The sequence below is a fragment of the Dermacentor albipictus genome, chromosome 6 (assembly GCF_038994185.2).
Source record: "Dermacentor albipictus isolate Rhodes 1998 colony chromosome 6, USDA_Dalb.pri_finalv2, whole genome shotgun sequence".
NCBI lineage: Eukaryota > Metazoa > Arthropoda > Arachnida > Ixodida > Ixodidae > Dermacentor > Dermacentor albipictus.
Window position 1 is genome coordinate 109424543 of NC_091826.1, and position 18400 is coordinate 109442942.

At 47.0% G+C, this 18400-nt stretch overlaps 1 protein-coding gene across 2 annotated transcripts in view; it reads right to left on the reverse strand.

Moving 5' to 3' along the window:
- LOC135904971 (uncharacterized) overlaps positions 1 to 18400 on the reverse strand; it is a 103011-nt gene that overhangs the window by 38646 nt on the left and 45965 nt on the right. For both annotated transcript variants that reach the window (XM_065435961.2, XM_065435960.2), the window contains 3 exons: positions 15175 to 15405; positions 7356 to 7578; positions 3647 to 3803 (listed from right to left, as the gene is read on the reverse strand). In XM_065435961.2, the coding sequence (XP_065292033.1) occupies positions 3647 to 3803; positions 7356 to 7578; positions 15175 to 15405 (611 nt within the window). The remainder of the gene's footprint in view (positions 1 to 3646; positions 3804 to 7355; positions 7579 to 15174; positions 15406 to 18400) is intronic.

Consider the following 18400-nt stretch of genomic DNA (forward strand, 5'->3'; position numbering starts at 1 on the left):
TTCGTCGACTTGTTCTCTTATAGCTTCGCGTTCTCGCGGTGAAACTCGGTAAGGGCTTTGGCGGAGTGGTCGAGCGTACTCCTCGGTGATTATGCGATGCTTGGCGACTGGTGTTTGTCGAATCCTCGATGTCGTCGAAAAGCAGCCTTTGTATCGTCGGAGCAGACTTCTGAGCTGCTGTTGCTTAATCACTGGAAGACTTGGATTAATGTCGTAGTCTGGTTCGGGAACCATGGTCGTCGTGGTAGATGCGGCGGAATCCGAGAGGACAAACGCATTACTGGTTTCCACAATTTCCTCGATGTACGCGATCGTCGTGCCCTTGTTGATGTGCTTGAACTCCGGGCTGAAGTTTGTCAGCAACACTTCAGTTTTCCCTCCATGCAGTCGAGCGATCCCTCTTGCGACGCAAATTTCACGGTCTAGCAGGAGTCGTTGGTCGCCTTCGATGACACCTTCTACGTCAGCGGGTATTGCGGTGCTGACCGAAATAACAATGCTGGAGCGGGGCGGGATGCTCACTTGGTCTTCGAGCACACTCAAGGCGTGGTGACTACGAGGGCTCTCCGGCGGTATCGCTTTATCTGCCGACAGCGTTATTGACTTCGACTTCAGGTCGATGACTGCGCCGTGTTGGTTCAGGAAGTCCATACCGAGAATGACGTCTCGAGAACACTGTTGGAGGATAACGAAGGTGGCAGGGTAAGTCCGGTCATGAATGGTTATCCTTGCCGCGCAGATTCCAGTCGGCGTAATCAGGTGTCCTCCAGCGGTGCGAATTTGAGGGCCTTCCCATGCAGTCTTAACCTTCTTCAACTGGGCGGCGATGTGCCCACTCATGACGGAGTAATCAGCCCCTGTGTCCACTAAGGCGGTAACCGCGTGGCCGTCGAGAAGCACATCGAGGTCGGTGGTTCTTTGTCTGGCGTTGCAGTTAGGTCTTGGCGTCGGATCACGGCTGCGTCGTGTTGAACTGAAGCTCGAACGTCGCGTCGTCAAGTCGTCTTTCGTCGGTGTAGTCTTGGCTTGCTGACTTCGTCGGGACGGCGGCGTGTCGTCATTAGGTCGTCGAGATGGTTTCTTCGGCGTCTTCGTCGGCGGCGGAGGATCTTCGACAGTTCGACGGACAGCAACCGCACCTCCATCGGTTGCTGCTTTTAGTTTTCCGGATATGGGCTCGCTGACCGGCCCCGAGCTGGGTCAGTGTATGGTCGGCGCTGCGGCGACAGGTAGCGGCCTGATGATGGCGAACGGGATGGTCGTCGAGGGCTCCATTGAGTAGCGGCGAGGTAGTCGGCGATGTCACGTGGGCGCTCTCCAAGCTGTGGACGCGGCGCGTTGACGGCGAAACCTCGCAGTCCCATTTCCCGATATGGACATCGTCGGTAGACGTGACCCGCTTCCCCGCAGTGGTAGCAGAGCGGGCGGTGGTCAGGAGCGCGCCAAACGTCGGTCTTCCTCGGGTAGGTGCGCTGGGCGACGGATGGGCGCGTTGGCGGCGGCGGCGGCGGACGACGGAATTGCGTCGTTGCAGGACCCTGGCGTGGTCGCGGAGGGGGACCTTGACGGCGTACGACGGCGGCGTAGGTCATCGCTTCCGGTTGGGGTTGCGGTAATTGAGGTTGCACCTCCGGAACTCCAAGCGACCGCTGAACCTCATCTTTGACGATGTCAGCGATCGAGGCCACTTGAGGCTGCGATGACGGGAAGATCTGCTGAAGCTCCTCTCGTACGACTGCCCTGATAGCCTCGCGCAGGTCTTCGGAGGCCAGTGATTGAACTCCGGCATAGTTTGTAGCCTTGGTGCGGCGATCGAATTGCCGGTTTCGCATCTCGAGCGTCTTCTCGATGCAAGTGGCCTCGCGAAGAAACTCGTCGACAGTCTTCGGTGGGATTCGTACCATACCGGCGAAAAGTTCCTCCTTAACACCACGCATTAGCAGCCGGACTTTCTTTTCCTCGGACATTTCCGGGTCGGCGTGGCGGAATAGGCGGCTCATTTCTTCTGTAAAAATCGCGGTGGTCTCGTTGGGCAGCTGCACCAGGGTTTCCAGTAGTGCTTGGGCTCGTTCTCGGCGTACGACGCTTGTGAATGTCTTCAGGAAGGCACTTCGGAAAAGGTCCCAGGTCGTTAACGTGGCTTCTCTGTTCTCGAACCACGTCCTGGCAGCGTCTTCCAATGCGAAGAAGACATGTCGCAGTTTGTCGTCGCTGTTCCAGCTGTTAAATGCAGCGACCCTCTCGTAGGTCTCGAGCCAGGTTTCCGGGTCCTCAAATGTTGAACCGCGGAACGTGGGGGGCTCCCTGGGCTGCTGCAGCACGACGGGGGATGCTGGGGCTGCCATTGGGGTGGACTTTGTGACGATCTTCCTGGTCGTCTCAGGTAGGAGTCCGTGCTCTGGGGGCAGTCCTTGCAGCCGGCGGCTAGCTCGCTGGTCTTGGGCGACGTTGGTTTTGTCCTCGGGCTTCGGACTTGGATCGCGGCTTTGCGGGGGCGTTCGGTACATGAACGCACAAGCACCTCCACCAGATGTCACGTGGTAGTGACGGTGAATAACACAGTAGCAATACTGTGAACGACAAAACTAACTTTTATTGGGCGAACCTGTGCCCTCAAAACAGGCTACACTTATAGCACAACGATAGCGGCGAACACGCTCGGCGATCGTCGAAAATCTGCTCAGCGGGTCAAGCGCGTCGGCTTTTATACAGGAATCATCGAATGTTCCAGATTAAACGTTGGGACCCGCATGCCTTCTAAAATGTTCTACACCATTCGTGTCAAGCGATGAAATCAGATAACACAACGTTCGGCGACAACAGACAGCGGATAGAAGCATCGATAACTTTCCAGAAACTTCGGACACATGCAGGCGCGTCCCGCGCTGTGCGATAACATTTGTTAGGCGACAAAACATGTCGCCCGATAAAGACAAGTACACGTGTCAATATATAAATATGTATATATATATATATATATATATATATATATATATATATATATATATATATATATATATATATATATATATATATATATATATCGTTTGCTACTAGGGGTGCGGAATAGCAATTGTCAAGACCGAATTGACTAATTTTCGAATAATGAACAGCCATTATGACATATAATATCGCACGTTCAGATCCCAGTATTCTTAAAACTTATCAAGTTTCCATGACACAGTGCCTTATGAAGCATTATTTATTAAAATCACAAATAGAGCATTAGACCCAAACAAGTGGTTGCTTCGATGACCAGAGTGCGAATTACAGCTGGTAAAGTATGGCTACCCAAGTCACGCGCAGCCTGCTCCAATATGGAAGTCCACTTGTTCTATGTCTATACTATGCCCTTGGCGGAGGGGGGGGGGGACTTGCCGTACTTTTTTCCGATGTTATATTTGTTTGGGCGCAGTTGCCGTTTTGAGATTTTTGTTAAGTATTACAAAAACATTAACATTTGAGAATACTGACTTTTCGATTCTAAGACCGAATCAAGTACGGCACTATTTCATTAGTTATTGGGAACTTTCGAATATTCGCACATCCATATTTGCTACCGTGAAGACAAATCCCGCGCTTCCAGTTTGCACTTAAGCAAACTTCTTTTTCTCACTTTTGTTTTGCGAAAAGCTCATATACATACCTTTAGTATTTCCAGCGACTCAACCATCACTTCTTTGTTGAAGAAGTAGGTGTCGGTGCTGATGTAGCCGTAATGGAAAATTCTCTTCGTAAACAACTTGTGCAAATGACGTTTCACGGAGGAGTCCTTCGATGCCGCAGCCGTGCGGCTACGCGTTCTGTTGGATTGAAAATGTAAAAAAAAATGCACGTGAAAAACGAATTCTTTCACGGGCTTCAACCGGCACAAAGACAACACGCATGCACCTGCTCGACCGAATTATCCTCATTAGGTAACGACCGGAGAGGGCAGCAGTAATAATTGGATGCAATGACAAATATCAAACGCTATTCGAGCCAAGAGCGTAGAATAACCTACCCAAAGAAATTCAATTCGACACAGAGTGTTTCCTATGCGTTCGAAATATTCACGCTGTAAACAGAACTTCCTGATCTCTGCGATCGGGGCAAAATAGCACCCAGCCAAGTTTCTTCGTTGAAGATTACTGAGGAAGACAAGACAACGGGGTCAGTGAATCCTCAAAGTGAGGAAGCTATACGTCTTTTAGTGGTAACCTGTAGTGGAGGCGCCTGAAATGGCCTAGTGATCCGCTCAATTCTTCCAGCGCTACAGATTTAGATGGGAGGCGTTTTAATTTTAGAGATCAGTTGACACTGCTCATATGGCGTAGTTTATTTCATGTTCCCTTTCTGTTTGTTTGTACATTTTTCACGCCTGCTACAGCGCAATGAGCGCTGCAGCAGGCGTGGATTGACAGATGGAAATTGTACACCGTAAAATACGATACCATGAATGAGGGCGATGTGCTAAGACCATACATCTTGGATGGCAGATACAAAACTTCGGGATGGGCATGAGAGAATAAAGCCAAGTAAGGAATTCCAGTCTTCTATGCAACGAAGAAAAAAGCTGAATGTCAACATATTAGTGCGTGCAAAGTAGGCCTCAGGTTTGAGTTGTGCTGTCGTCTCGTCGATGACTTTGCCACGAGGTTAACATAGTTGTTTTTTAAAGTGTAACGGAAGAATTGAAGATGATGTGCAAGAAATCTAATAATGCTATGCGGCGACGTCAGTAGACCGAAGTTAAATTCAAGGAACGAAGTGCAGAAAAGGGTGGAAAGTCACGATCATAATGGTGACGTATACATCTTACAGCTTTTTATCTGAATTGTTCCTAGCGCGTTAAACTCACACTGCTTAAAAGGATTTCAAACGACAGATGCGTAGTCAATAAAAGGATGGATTAGCGATTTATTTAGTAATAGCTTATTATCTTTTGGATAGTGTACGACGTAGGAAACCACATTTTTAATGCTTTGTTATAAATTATGCAATCAACGTGATTAGACCATGACATGTTATACGCAAAAATGACACCGAGATATTTTTACTCAGATACTCTACACAAAGCGTGGTTATCGAAGGAGTAATGAAGAAAGAGAAGCTTTTTACAGAAGGACATACGGACGATTTTATCAAATTTAATGCTCATTTGCCAGGTGTTGCACGAAGTGCAAAATTTAGAAAATTACTCCTGGAGGCGGCAGTGATGATTAGAACAGTTTAAAATTTCATATTGTCACGTGGTGGTGACGTTCAAGAACACAGTAGCAATACTGTGAAAGACAAAATTAACTTATTGGGCGAACCTGCCCCCACAAAAACAGGCTACACTTATAGCACAACGATAGCGGCGAACACGGTCGGCGATCGTCGAAAATCTGGTCAACGGGTCAAGCGCGTCGGCTTTTATACATCAGTCGTCGAATGTTCCAGACTGATCGTTGGGACCCGCGTGCCTTCCACAAAGTTCTACACCATTCCCGTCAGGTGATGAAATCAGATAACATAAGGTTCGGTGACAACAGACAGCGGATAGAAGCATCGATAACTTTCCAGAAACTTCGGATACATGCAGGCGCGTCCCGCGCTGTGCGATAAGATCTGTTAGGCGGTGAAACGTGTCGCCCGATAAATATAAGTGCACGCGTCAATATAAAACACAATCATCAGCGTAAAGACGACTGTCAGAAGAGGTGTTAACAGTCAAATCATTTATGTAGATTAAATAAAGCAGTAGCCCAAGAACGGATTCTTGGGGCACTCCAGATGTCACATCAGCAGCAGTAGACTCGCTCGAGCTGTAAGAGACATACTCAAAGAAAGCTTGGAATCCAGTGAACTAGCTGCGAAATATTTAGTACAGCGCTGAATTTAGCACGGAGTTTAGAATGTAATACCCTGTCAAATACTTTAGAGAAGTTTATAAAGATGGCGTCAACCTTGTTGCCAACATTAAAGTTAAGGAAAATGTTATGCGTAAACTGAAATAACTGTGTTTGCGTATTAAAACCACACCTAAGCCCATGTTGTATGTTAGATAGCAGATTCTTTGATTACAGGAAAATCACTATGTGTTCATGAATATGTTTTAATATTTTGCATGACTGCGATGTTGTTTAAATCACTCTGTAGTTCGACAAAAACTGCTTATCTCCTCATTTATAAAGAGGAAGCATTTTAGCTAAATTCCATGAGGAAGGAACAGTGACAGATGATAAAGATTTGTTGAATATATGACCGTCAGGTATCGTGATGACCACAAAGAGTAGCGAACCGAGAATGCATTGTGTATCTCGTCCGGACCGGTGCATTTCTTGGTATCCAAGTTTAACACCAGGTTAATAATGCCTTCATTGTTTAAGTCAATGTCACTGACTGCTTCAGAGCAAACTATAGTGGTGAGAAAAGGCATGAAGTTGTTATTGGGTAAAAATACAGTCGGAAAATACTTCTCTCGTACAAGGCGGTATCATAGCGTAGTTTCAATCTATTTAGACTCTTCTACAATTTCTAACTTCTGAGCTGCGCACAGATGGCGCATAAGCCAAAAAAACATTGAATTTCATCTTTCATCCTTGCAACATGCAACATTTGTGTTTACCATTGTTCACGCGGGCTTACGGGGACACCATTTGCGTTTCCATCTGTGTATTTATTATTTATCACAGCAGAGCGCTCCAGCCCTGCAACTGATACACGTCGCCCCCGAGCGCAGAAACTTTCCTTCTTTTTGAGGTATTGCTGCCGGCTGCTCCTTTCCTTTTTCCTCGAACATCGTTTTCACCGAATCTATTGTCAGGCTCACTTGCCTCGCACAACAGCAGTACGTGTACGCTTACCTTATCGGTTTTATTTCATCAATAAATAAGAGCGCAACAATGCCGTTTCTCTCTGCTGTTTGACTGGTCGTGTCCTGAGCTCAGAACGCAAAGGCTTAGAAATCGACGAAGTTGGGCCCCACTTAAATATACATCAAAGATAAAGCCGATGTCGGCCTTTAATCCGAATTAGTGTTCGTAATTCTCTAGGCTGCGCTGAGCTATGACTGACTTGCAGCAGAGTCCACGTGTAAATCTTATCGCTTGGATCTAGCGTCTGCGATCGCATTTATTCGTCTTCGTCCAGCTGTCGCCCTGACGGGGCATGAACGTATTCCCACTCGCCCTATTCTCACTACTTGTCCCTACTCTGCTTGCCTAGCTTAGCGTTGTCTAGTTGCGTCCTCGCCTACCTTCCATTTCTCCACGGCGTTTTTTATCGTTTTTCAGTCTGCTTACCCTATTCCTGAATATGTGAGGCCATGGAACAGGCCTTTAACAAAAAAAAAGGGGGGGCAGGTCGTCGCTCCCCAAGGCCAGGCTCACGTGTAATCGAAGGCGACGCCGTACTCGGTCTTCGTGTGCCGCGCCGCGGTGTTGATGAAGTGCTGCACTTCGGACGGGTACGGCCCGCCAAAGTCCTTGGCACGCGAGGCGCGCATCTGCTCCAGGAAGGTGTAGTCGCACACGCCGTCCTCGGGGAACCGAGAACTCGCCTTGATATCCGGCCCATACGTGCACGCCAGCGAGTACGGAGGGATGGGCCGCTCTGTACGCGCAAGGCACGAGTAGAGCAAGCACAAACATGGAGGGCACATCACGTAGCATCAACGGGAGTTCTCTAAGGAGCACTACAACGATTTATAGGAAACTATTGTCCTGGGCGATAACTACATGCAATGTGCTTTTGATTGGAGTCATCGGTAATGAGATGGTATTGGATGCACGCCCTTCCGCACTTTGCGGTCGAAGCTCTGCCGACGTGAGGCGATGCTCGCGATGGGCCGATGAAAACTTAGATTTCTTTTATGTCGCTAAAATGATTACGCGAAGTACTGTTCCCATTTCCAGCCAATGTTCCTAGTATTGACGAATGAAAATGGATTAGTGACTAACTTAAAACGTAAACTTCCTAAGGAAAGTCAACAATCGGTGATGACGGCAATTAAGCCGCGCCAAACGTGCCGGATCCGTAAGCACTTTCAGGCCTCAACAAATACTGACTTGCAGGAGAACAGCCGGCAGTAAAGTGCTGTTTTCCGACATCTATTTTCAATGACACAAAATATATTTATTAATTCACCAAAATATACCTAATACCAGTGCTTTTCTTAAATGTACAAAACCTTACGTTGTCACTATGCGCCTTCAATGTAAACACAGATCCTGTCAGCTAGTCAACTGTAGTAGGTAATTCATGCCTACATTCTTGTTTTTCTCCATTCGGTCATTGCACATTCAAACAAAATGTCTCAAGACAGGGTTTACTTTGAGAGGATGTGTAAGTTGTGTGCCGCGCACACGTGAATGTTTAGTTCCGGTGTTGATGACGACATTGTGTAAATACTAGACTGGCTCCGCGCATTAACAATTTATACAAGCGTTTCCCGGCCAACAAACAATGACACATTCGCTGGTTTTTTCAAAGCACCGCGCACGACCTTGGAGCACTTGGAGGCGCTTTCCTCGTCTAGCTGCGAGAGCGACGGACACACATTTCAGGTCACGTGGTCCCTCCGATTGCGCAGGGAGCAGCTGAACGTACGGCTAAGGCCAGGCTTTCTCCAGCTTCATTGTGGAGAGGCAGCTGCATTGGCGAAAAACCATTCGGAGTGCCGGTATAGGAACCAAACTACCCCAAGCGCCGAGTGCATAAATGGGCCGAAAGGAGCTCGTTTTTTTTTAAGTTGTAGAAAGATGTGATATATTGTGAAAGATGCGAAGTTTTCGAAATATCCGGTGTTTCAGCTAACACTTCCCTTTTTTTTAATTGCATGTGGCAGATTGCACAATTGTAGTGCATGAGCTGGTCTTCTCGAAGAGATGGACATTACTTGAAGAAAAAATTGCAATGCAAGATCGCCTAATTAACAAAAAATTCAATAATCAAATTTTCAGCTACTCACCTCATGGAACATATTGCAATTTAGAAATTCAAGCCGGGGAGGCGGATCCGCTTGGAATGAATTCGCAGGATGACAACCGTTTAGAGAATATTTCCCAAACGATGCGCTCAAATGCATTGGCGTTCCAGTTACTTTTGTGGTTCCATGCATAAAACAAAGTTTTGGTAAGAAAGTAAGTGGAACGACAGGGCATTTTCACAGCCATTTTTACAGCGCATGTCTCGTAAATGGTGTAATCTACACATTTATTTTCAAGTCGATATGCCTTGCACTCTCGGTGGCTAGGATTTGTAAATTTCGATATACTCCGCAAGGTAATTAGTTAAAAACATAATTTGTTTTTGTTGATAAGTCGATTATGTAATTCATTTTTTTGTGCAAGTAATGTCCGCCTCTTCGAGTAGACCAACTCATAGACTATAATTGTGCCATCTGCCAGAGGCAAGTTCTAAAATAAAAATTTATAGGGTTTTACGTGCCAAAACCACTTTCTGATTATGAGGCACGCCGTAGTGGAGGACTCCGAAAATTTCGACCACCTGGGGTTTTTTAACGTGCAAATAAATCTAAGTACACGTGTGTTTTCGCCCCCATCGAAATGCGGCTGCCGTGGCCGGGATTCCATCCCGCGAACTCATGCTCAGTAGCCTAACACCATAGCCATTAAGTAACCACGGCGGGTTAAAATATAAGTAAAAATCGAAAGTGTTCATTGAAACATCCGGCATGTGTATGAGGAGTGTCGCACGGTTTATATATCTGTAATGCGTTAGTATTAGGAGTGTCAATGGGAAAAAGCAATGTCTGTTAAATTTGGGAAGCCGGCATGAGAGCTGGAGAAGGGATGGGACAGCTTGAGAGAGTGCGCATATATATATATATATATATATATATATATATATATATATATATATACATGGTCACATAATGAGAAGCCAACAAACACTGACACCAAGTACAACATAGGGGAAATTGCATGCGCTTAATAAATGAAATATATTAATGATAAATAAATCGAAATTAAAGTGGATGAAAAAACAACTTGCCGCAGGTGGGAACCGAACCCACAACCTTCGCATGTCGCGTACGATGCTCTACCGCGGCGGCGTTTCCCCATCCACTTTCTTGGGTATTTATGTGTACTAGTAGAACCCTGGGAGTGTTAGCCAGCGCCCCCACTCACAGACCTTGGCGGCAGACGTGGAACGTCTTTTTTGCCGCAGGCGTCACGAGAACGTGATCTTTTCGGGTGAAGGAAACTGGTCAATAAACCCACATATGCTATATGAAGGCATCAATGTTGCCGGATTCGAGACCCTCGTTATGTATTACTATTGACCCTCGTTATGTATTATTATTGGTCTCGAATCCGGCAACATTGATGCCTTCAGGTAGCATATGTGGGTTTATTGACCAGTTGCCTTCACCCGAAAAGATCACGTTCTCGTGACGCCTGCGGCAAAAAAGACGTTCCACGTCCGCCGCCAAGGTCTGTGAGTGGAGGCGCTGGCTAACACTCCCAGGGTTCTACTAGTACACATAAATACCCAAGAAAGTGGATGGGGAAACGCCGCCGCGGTGGCTCAATTGGTAGAGCATCGCACGCGACATGCGAAGGTTGTGGGTTCGGTTCCCACCTGCGGCAAGTTGTTTTTTCATCCACTTTAATTTCCATTAATTTATCATTACTATATTTCATTTATTAAGCACATGCAATTTCCCCTAAGTTGTACTTGGTGTCAGTGTTTGTTGGCTTCTCATTATATGACTAATAAATATCGGGTCCCTCGGTTAACCCCCTTTCTTCTCGTTTATACATATATATATATATATATATATATATATATATATATATATATATATATATATATATATATATATATATATATATGCGATCTTCCAGTGACGGTCTTCCACTCTGAATGGCTCGACCTCATAATCCTGCAAAGCGCTAATTATAGCCAATGAAATCCCCTGAGGAAGAACTTGCGCGGTTAGCGCGAAATTGACAAGGGGAAGGCATGTGCGGTTGCCAGTAATTGTCAGCACAGTGTGCGGCACGGTAACACCACGTGTAACTGCTGGAATTGGTGCGACCACGTAATTACCGTCAGGTACAGCTGATGAGTACAACAAGTCGATGTGTGTCAGTGTGGGGCGGTAGGCGAATAAAATCCATGCAGCTCAAACAGCTTGGAGGCGGGTCCACAGGTCGGCAAGAAGACGCAAGGCAAAGTAAGCCGGCCGAACAGTCAATGAGGGCAGAATGATTGGCAAGGAAATCCAGACCAAAAATGAGTTCGCGAGGGCAATGCTCGATGACGGTGAAGAGAACGACGGTGTGTCTGTCAGCAATGGTGAGTCGGGCAGAGCACATGCCAACAATAGCGACAGTCCCTCCGTCTGCGACTTGTACAACTCGGCTCGGGGCGGGCGTCAGAACTTTCTTGAGCCGACGGCGAAGAGCAGCACTCATAATGGACACACGCCCCGGTGTCAATCAACGCGCACACAGGAACATTGTCGACGAGAACGTCCAAAAGGTTCTTGTTCGAGGGTAAGCAGGCGCGAGGATTTCGTGCCAATGTCGTCATTGCAGCTTCACCCACAGAAGCTGCACTGTCTAGTTTTCCGGTCGGGGGCGCGGCGAGTAGGTCGGAGAAGGAGCACGGCGTAACGGGGGCGAACGAGATTGACGACGGGAGGAAGAAGGCGAGCGGGAGTAATGGGGTCGTGTCAAAGGGATCGCAGGGTCAGATGATGGAGCGGGCATAGAAGGGGCGAAGGAAAAGGATGCGCTTGGGGGGCGAGGGTGGTAATCAGAAGAATAGCGCGTCGGAGAAGTCTAGCGGCTGCTGCAGTGGCGAGCGACATGTCCAGTGCGTCGGCAGTTAAAACAGATCAGCTTGTCGTCCACGGTTCACCATTCGGAGGGGTTGCGCTGTCCGTAAGAGGAGTAAGAACAACGCGGTGGGGACGTGCGTGGAGAAAGAGGTTCCGAGAGTTTGGAACGAATGGATTGCAGGTCGACGTTAGACAACTCCTGACGGACGACGGCCTGGATCAAGGAGATTGTCACCGGAGAATGATCAGGTGACGGGAATGAAGGGGCCGCCGATTGTGCCGCTTCGACCTCACGACGAATGATGCGGGCCAAGTTGTCACATCGCGATGGCTGGTGGAAGAGGTCATCACAGGATGACGTAGTAGCTGTGTTGGGAAGTCGGGTGATGTGCTGGGATACCCGGCGGCTTTTAGCATGCTCGAGATGGCGGCACTCCTTGAGGATGGTATCGATGCTGGTGACGTTCGTAAACACCAGCAAATTGAAGGCGTCGTCAGCGATGCCTTTGAGGACGTGATTAACCTTATCGTCCTCAGACATGGTGGAGTCAGCCTTGGCACAAAGGGCCAAGACGTCGAGAATGTACGACACGTAGGACTCGGTCGACGTCTGTACACGTGTAGCAAGGGCTTTCTTCGCATTGGCTTGGCGACCGAATTGGTTGCCAAAAAGGTCGCGGAGCTTCTCTTCGAAGAGATTCCAGCTCGAGATCTCGTCTTCGTGAGTCTGGAACCATGCAAGTGGAGCTCCGTCGAGGTAGAAAAGAACGTTCGCAAGCATAATAGCCGCATCCAACCTGTGACTGGTGCTGACACGTTCGTATAGGCGGAGCCAGTGTCAATATCAGGACTGCCGACTTCGTTGAAAACACCAGGATCCCGAGGGGGGAAAACGGCTAAGTAGGTCGGGGCTGCAGGCGGAGACGGTTGCGTAGATGAAGTGCCGCCAGCAGAAGCCGAAGTTGCACTGTCGCCGTTGCGACCACTGCGAAGCTCCATGATGGGTACGGGGAACGTCCACCTCCACCAAATTAATGTTATGTGCTATGCAATATATGCTATAACAATGCTATATACAATTTATCTACAGCGAGGTCTGCGGCACCAAAGAAAATATACACCACCTGCTTTGCCTCTGTCTACGACATGCCCCAGAAAGACAAGAACTTGCTAACGCTCTCCAAAAACAGGAAAATCGGCCGCTTTCTGTGCAGGTGCTGCTGGAACACCGCCCCCGTCGCTCGTCGTCCCATAAAGCGGTGAAGGCGCTTTTGTGCTTCTTGAGGACGACGGACTTGTGTGAATGTCTGTGACTATTAGTGCAATTTCTATTAGACCACACGCGTGAGCGAGCTCACCGCTAATGTCCTTCTTTCCTTCCCTCCTCTCTCTCCCTCTCATCTTTGTTTTCCCCTTTCCCATTCCCCCGGAGTAGGGTAGCCAACCGAACGTTATTATGGTTAACCTCTCTGCCTTCTGCTTTTGTCTTTCCTCCCTCCCCTACGTGTTTACATGTGCTTGTATCGGCGTGAATAGGTTTAAAGGCCGTTTCTTTCGTGGCTGTAGCACAGTCTGCTGCCCTACGATGTTCGACGGTTTTGAAAAGCATTTAGCATTGCGCTGTCGTCTTTGCGCTGCAGTAAGACAGGCGGTCGAAATTTCCGAAGTCCTCCACTACGGCGGGCCTCATAAACAGAAAGTGGTTTGGACACGTAAAACCCCATAATTTTTTTTCTTAAACATCAGTGAACGCCCGTGTCGAGCGCGCGATGTGTGATTGTCGCACCCTGCGCTCGCCACAATCATAGCACTTTTATTATGGCGTCGTTTTTCGAGAACATCACAAAAGAATCGTACGTTGGTTTAATTAAGTGAAGTCGCTGCAGCGAGACGTGAATACCGTGCTAAAAAAGTGACTGGTCACGGTTTGTCGTTCGCTCCGCAAACTCTGTGTTGCCACGAAACATGAACGGAGTGGTGTGAACATCACTCAAAGCAGTAGAAAAAAAAGCCTTAAGCGTGCATTCATGTCATACCGCGTCATACACTTTATTAGCTTGATGCAAGACAAGGGCCGCAATTAGCTGAAGTAAAACTAGCGAACGATATTACCTCAAAAAGTAATTGCAACTTTGTCACATCGCTGTCGTGCGCGAAACAGTTCAAGTACGATAAAAATAATCTCGTCTGAAGGGACCTGATGAGCCTATACTAACGTACTGTCACAGTGGCCTAACTTGCCTAATTGAACTCATTAACTGTTTGCATTTCACAGCGAATAAAAAAAAGGAATACAAGCTGTAGAACGCGCATCAGTTGGTGGAGTAGAGTGCGCATTAACTTGCTACTTTACCTTTGTTTTACAGCAATACACACTCTTTTTCTATACAGTGCAAGATTGTCACAGAATGCACCATTAATAACTGACGCAACTATAGTAACAGACTAGGCGGAATCCAAGCCGAACATACACAAAAAGCCCCGAGAAAGTGCCGATACAAAGACTGCGTTGTTGAGTGCCAGTCCCCCTTTGAACGAGAGTACGCGCTTCTTTCGCGTAAATGGAAATGCTGTGCGGATTTCGTGCAAAAAAAAAAAATGTGGCGCTGGAGGGCAATATGGGACCAGCACAGTACAGTCAGCGGGTTTCATTACCTGAAAATTGGGCCGAATTGTTCACAGTGGAATGCCCACGCGCACACATGTCAATGCGCGCCGTCGAAGGCCTATGCACACTAACGCGGCGACGGTAGTGCCACCTATAGTTCGATATCGCGGTAAATATTTGATATTCTGGTGCTTTGTTAGAGTTCTCTCCTTGTATATTTTCCATTGAATTGTACTAGAACACTCCATCCCCCACCCTCATTCGGGAGTTACGTGACCTGTATTATAAGTTTATATATATATATATATATATGTTGACGACAGCACAGTTGTTGCGAAGCTAGTCTTCCCAGGTGCGCGATTTCAGCTAGTCACAACAACGTCGTTTTTGTCGCCGCCGATTCAGCAAGAGCTATCGTTACAGTCAATATGATCATGCAAAGGATATCGAAATACCCGAAATTTAGCATATCGCTGACGAATGTTCAATCATTAAATATTTGCACATTTTATTGTTAACTCCCATATTCACTAAGGAATCCGTCATGATCGATATATGTATAGAGCAACGGCAACATGCATACTTCGTCTTGCCTTTAAGTAACGTTCAATAATTTTTGTGCGTGCTTGAACCGCTATTTTTAAACTGCCCTTAATAGGATTGTGAGTCAGATACTCATCCTGATGAAGAAAAACAAATGGCGGAGGCGCTTTATTACTTTTCCACTGGTTGTGGTTCTTATAAATTTCACGAAAGTCAACGTAAAACAGAAGCACCCTAAGCTTACGCGTCGTTGTCGTTGTCGTCCTCTTTGTTGTCGTCCTCTTTGTTGTCGTCTTCCTTGTTGTCGGCTTCCTTGTTGTCGTCTTCCTTGTTGTCGGCTTCCTTGTTGTCGGCTTCCTTGTTGTCGTTTTCCTTGTTGTCGTCGCCTTTGTTGTCGTTGCCTTCGTTGTCGTCTTCCTTGTTGTCGTCTTCTTTGTTGTCGTTGCCTTTGTTGCTGTGGTGGTCGTCGTTGTCGCTGCGTGAGAAAAACATTTAGTGCACGTTTGTTTAATTATAAAACATTTCTGTAAAATAAACTAAGGTTTTGAAATGATTCCTAATTTTAAGTGCGCTGTATGCAAACACCATCACAACACAAACTCAATAAGTTGTTTTATTTCTAACATACAGTCTTTTTTTCATTCTCCTCCCGACTTAGGCATGCTTTATGTAGGCGGTTTATACGGGGCGCCTTTAATTTTTGCTGCGTGTTTTATTTCTTTCACTACTGTACTTTCATTATTTTGCAGGTTAGCAATCCGGAGGAAAAAAAAACACAACTACCCAAATCGCTAACATTTAAGTTTTAAACACGAGCGAATATGTTAAAACAATGCATATAATTTTTCTCGATTTCCAAGCTTCTTTTCCTGCCGCAGATGCATTAGTCGTTGCCTTTTAAGCAAACTTATAGACGTCTTACCCTGTTTCTTCTTTTTAATAGCTTTACCGCAGAGACCAGCCAGAACTTTTGTGAACAAAGCGTAATTATTACCATTAATACAAGAGTCCTCAAATAAATCATATATTGTGCCAACATTCTAGGCCAGTTACAGGAAGCACACTAAGCTTCGTTTTCCTTTCTTACGATTTGTGTTGATTGATGAAAACTTTGGCCTGAGCCGCTTTTACTTTATTACTGAAAAAGAGTTCCTTGCTCCCTTTCAATGTGCATACCACTTGACGCACAGTACAAATGATAAAGCTTCCCTTTTTGTCTGTTCGGGTAAACGTGGAACTATCATGACCTATGCAATGGTACCACTTTTTGCTTACTATATTTATCTTTATGCCTTGTTCTGTATACATTGATCTGAACCTTAGCTGTACATACATTGAAATAAAACATTTTCTATTAAAATTTTAATGGTGGACTCTCGTGCAGTGATAGTATGCGTGAGCGTAGATGGCGAGGGACGCGAGCACCTGAGGAGAAAGGGGCCTGGAGGAAAAGAGAACCGCAGCGTTTGCGCCCTTTCCCTTTGTGCTTCGACGCCGCCGTGCTCGGTGTGCATCTTCGATGCGCCTCTTCTTTGCACTTGGGTGCCTCGATGTCCTCCTCGCCCGCTGCTCCGTACAAAGTGCAGACAGCGGTGGCATCTACTACGGCGTTGAGCACGCGAATGGCGGACGTCGTTACAGCCTTTGGCGAGCGCCATCTAGGACGCGTTGCCGGCGCTCGTGTGTATCCGCCATTCGCGTGCCCAATGCCGTAGTAGACGCTGCGATTGTCTCTACCCTGCACGGAGCGGCAGGCGAGGAAGACATCGAGGCACTCTGCACGCGTATAGCGATATACGCCTGGAGGTGGAGAAGAGAATCGCCACGTTTGTGTCCTTTCCATTTGTGCTTCGACGCCGTGGTGCTCGGTGTGTATGCGTGCGGCGTCCTTACGCCTGCGCGGAACCTACATTCACGGAGTGAAACGTCACTATAACTTTATTATTTATTTGAGGCTTCCTCTTCCAAATGAATCATTTACATGCAAAGAATTAGAAACTTCTTCAGATCAAAAAAGAGATTAAAATTTGAGCACTTGCAAGGTCATGGCAAGAAGCCGTACACTTCACGTGCCTACACAGGCAGGTTACTAACTATTGGTTAGTTATCATCATTGCGACACTTTGCGTTACAAACACCATTCCTCTGAGCAAGCCGCGCCTCTGCCTGAACTTATGTCGGTGCACTACACAGAATGCGTGTGAGGTAGCGTGCAGGCAAACTTTCTTCTGCATCGGCCCACCCACGTCCGAGAGCAAGTCGTCTGCGTGGCGTGGGTCCACATCGCGCTACAATGGACGACACGTCGCTCTCTTAGCCCGGAATGCAGCCGCAATTTGTGTCAAGAAATACGCTCACGCAAAATTAAAAAAAAGAGACTCAGATAGAACCGGGAAAATAACTCGACATAATAATAACAATGACCCAAATCCAGGAAGAAGATGTAGTATTATGGACGTGGCCGGCCCCAGGTACCAGGTACTTCAGCGAGAACTGTTACCAGGTTATAAAATACGATGAATTCAAAGATAAGGACATTTTCGTTCGCCAAAGTTCGCAGCAGTAACGGAAATCAGGAAGCGCGAGTAAGGCCCGCTGGCGAAGAATCAGAAAATGTATTTTAATTAGACACTTTACAGAGGCAGTCGCATAACACTTGTGTCATACAACCGCAAAATTGCTGTTCACAACATATTGTATGCCTGCTCGACATTAACCTGCTGAGACACCACACGGTAAAATACTGCTGCTAAAAACTTCACAGTGTTTGCAATGTAACAGTGCATTTCATGACCAATTATGGCTATTGCCACTTTCCAAGTTGAGATCAAATATAGTTATTGCCACTGTGCAAGTTGAGATCTATAGTTTCCCTGAGTTTTCGGTACTAATTACTCAAACAATGTTGCAGTGACGTCTCACTTCGCGAACGCGGGTTATGCGCAAACATATGCTCTCCGCGAACATGCTCCTTTTTTCAGAGATTATGATAAAACTTCGTTAAGATTGTGTAGCAAAGATGCCTTAATTTTGAGAGCCAGTATTTAGAGCCGTCAGCTTTAGGAAGATTCACGGCGTCCAATGTTTGGCGCGGCTTTTTCAAAGACGCCTTAACTTTTGCGAGCCAGTATTTAGAGCCGTCAGCTTTAGGAAGATTCACGGCGTCGAATGTTTGGCGCGCTTTTTTTAACAGTTGTTGCACCAACTTTACTAACAGTGAAATAACAGGGCAAGCGCACATTGCTGCAGATGCAAAGAAGAGGTGCCGCATGCATTGTTAAGAACGGCCCAGCTAAGGTGGAAGTTTTGCCAGCCACTTCCGACAGGGGCGGCAACTTTCCCTGGCGTTACGCTCTAACCTCGTCGCCGTTGTGACCGAATGAGTTCGACAAAGCAGGCTTTGTGCGCAACACGACACCGCCTACCCTGGTCGGCCGTGAGCGGGGGAGTGTTCCCGCGGGAACGTCTAT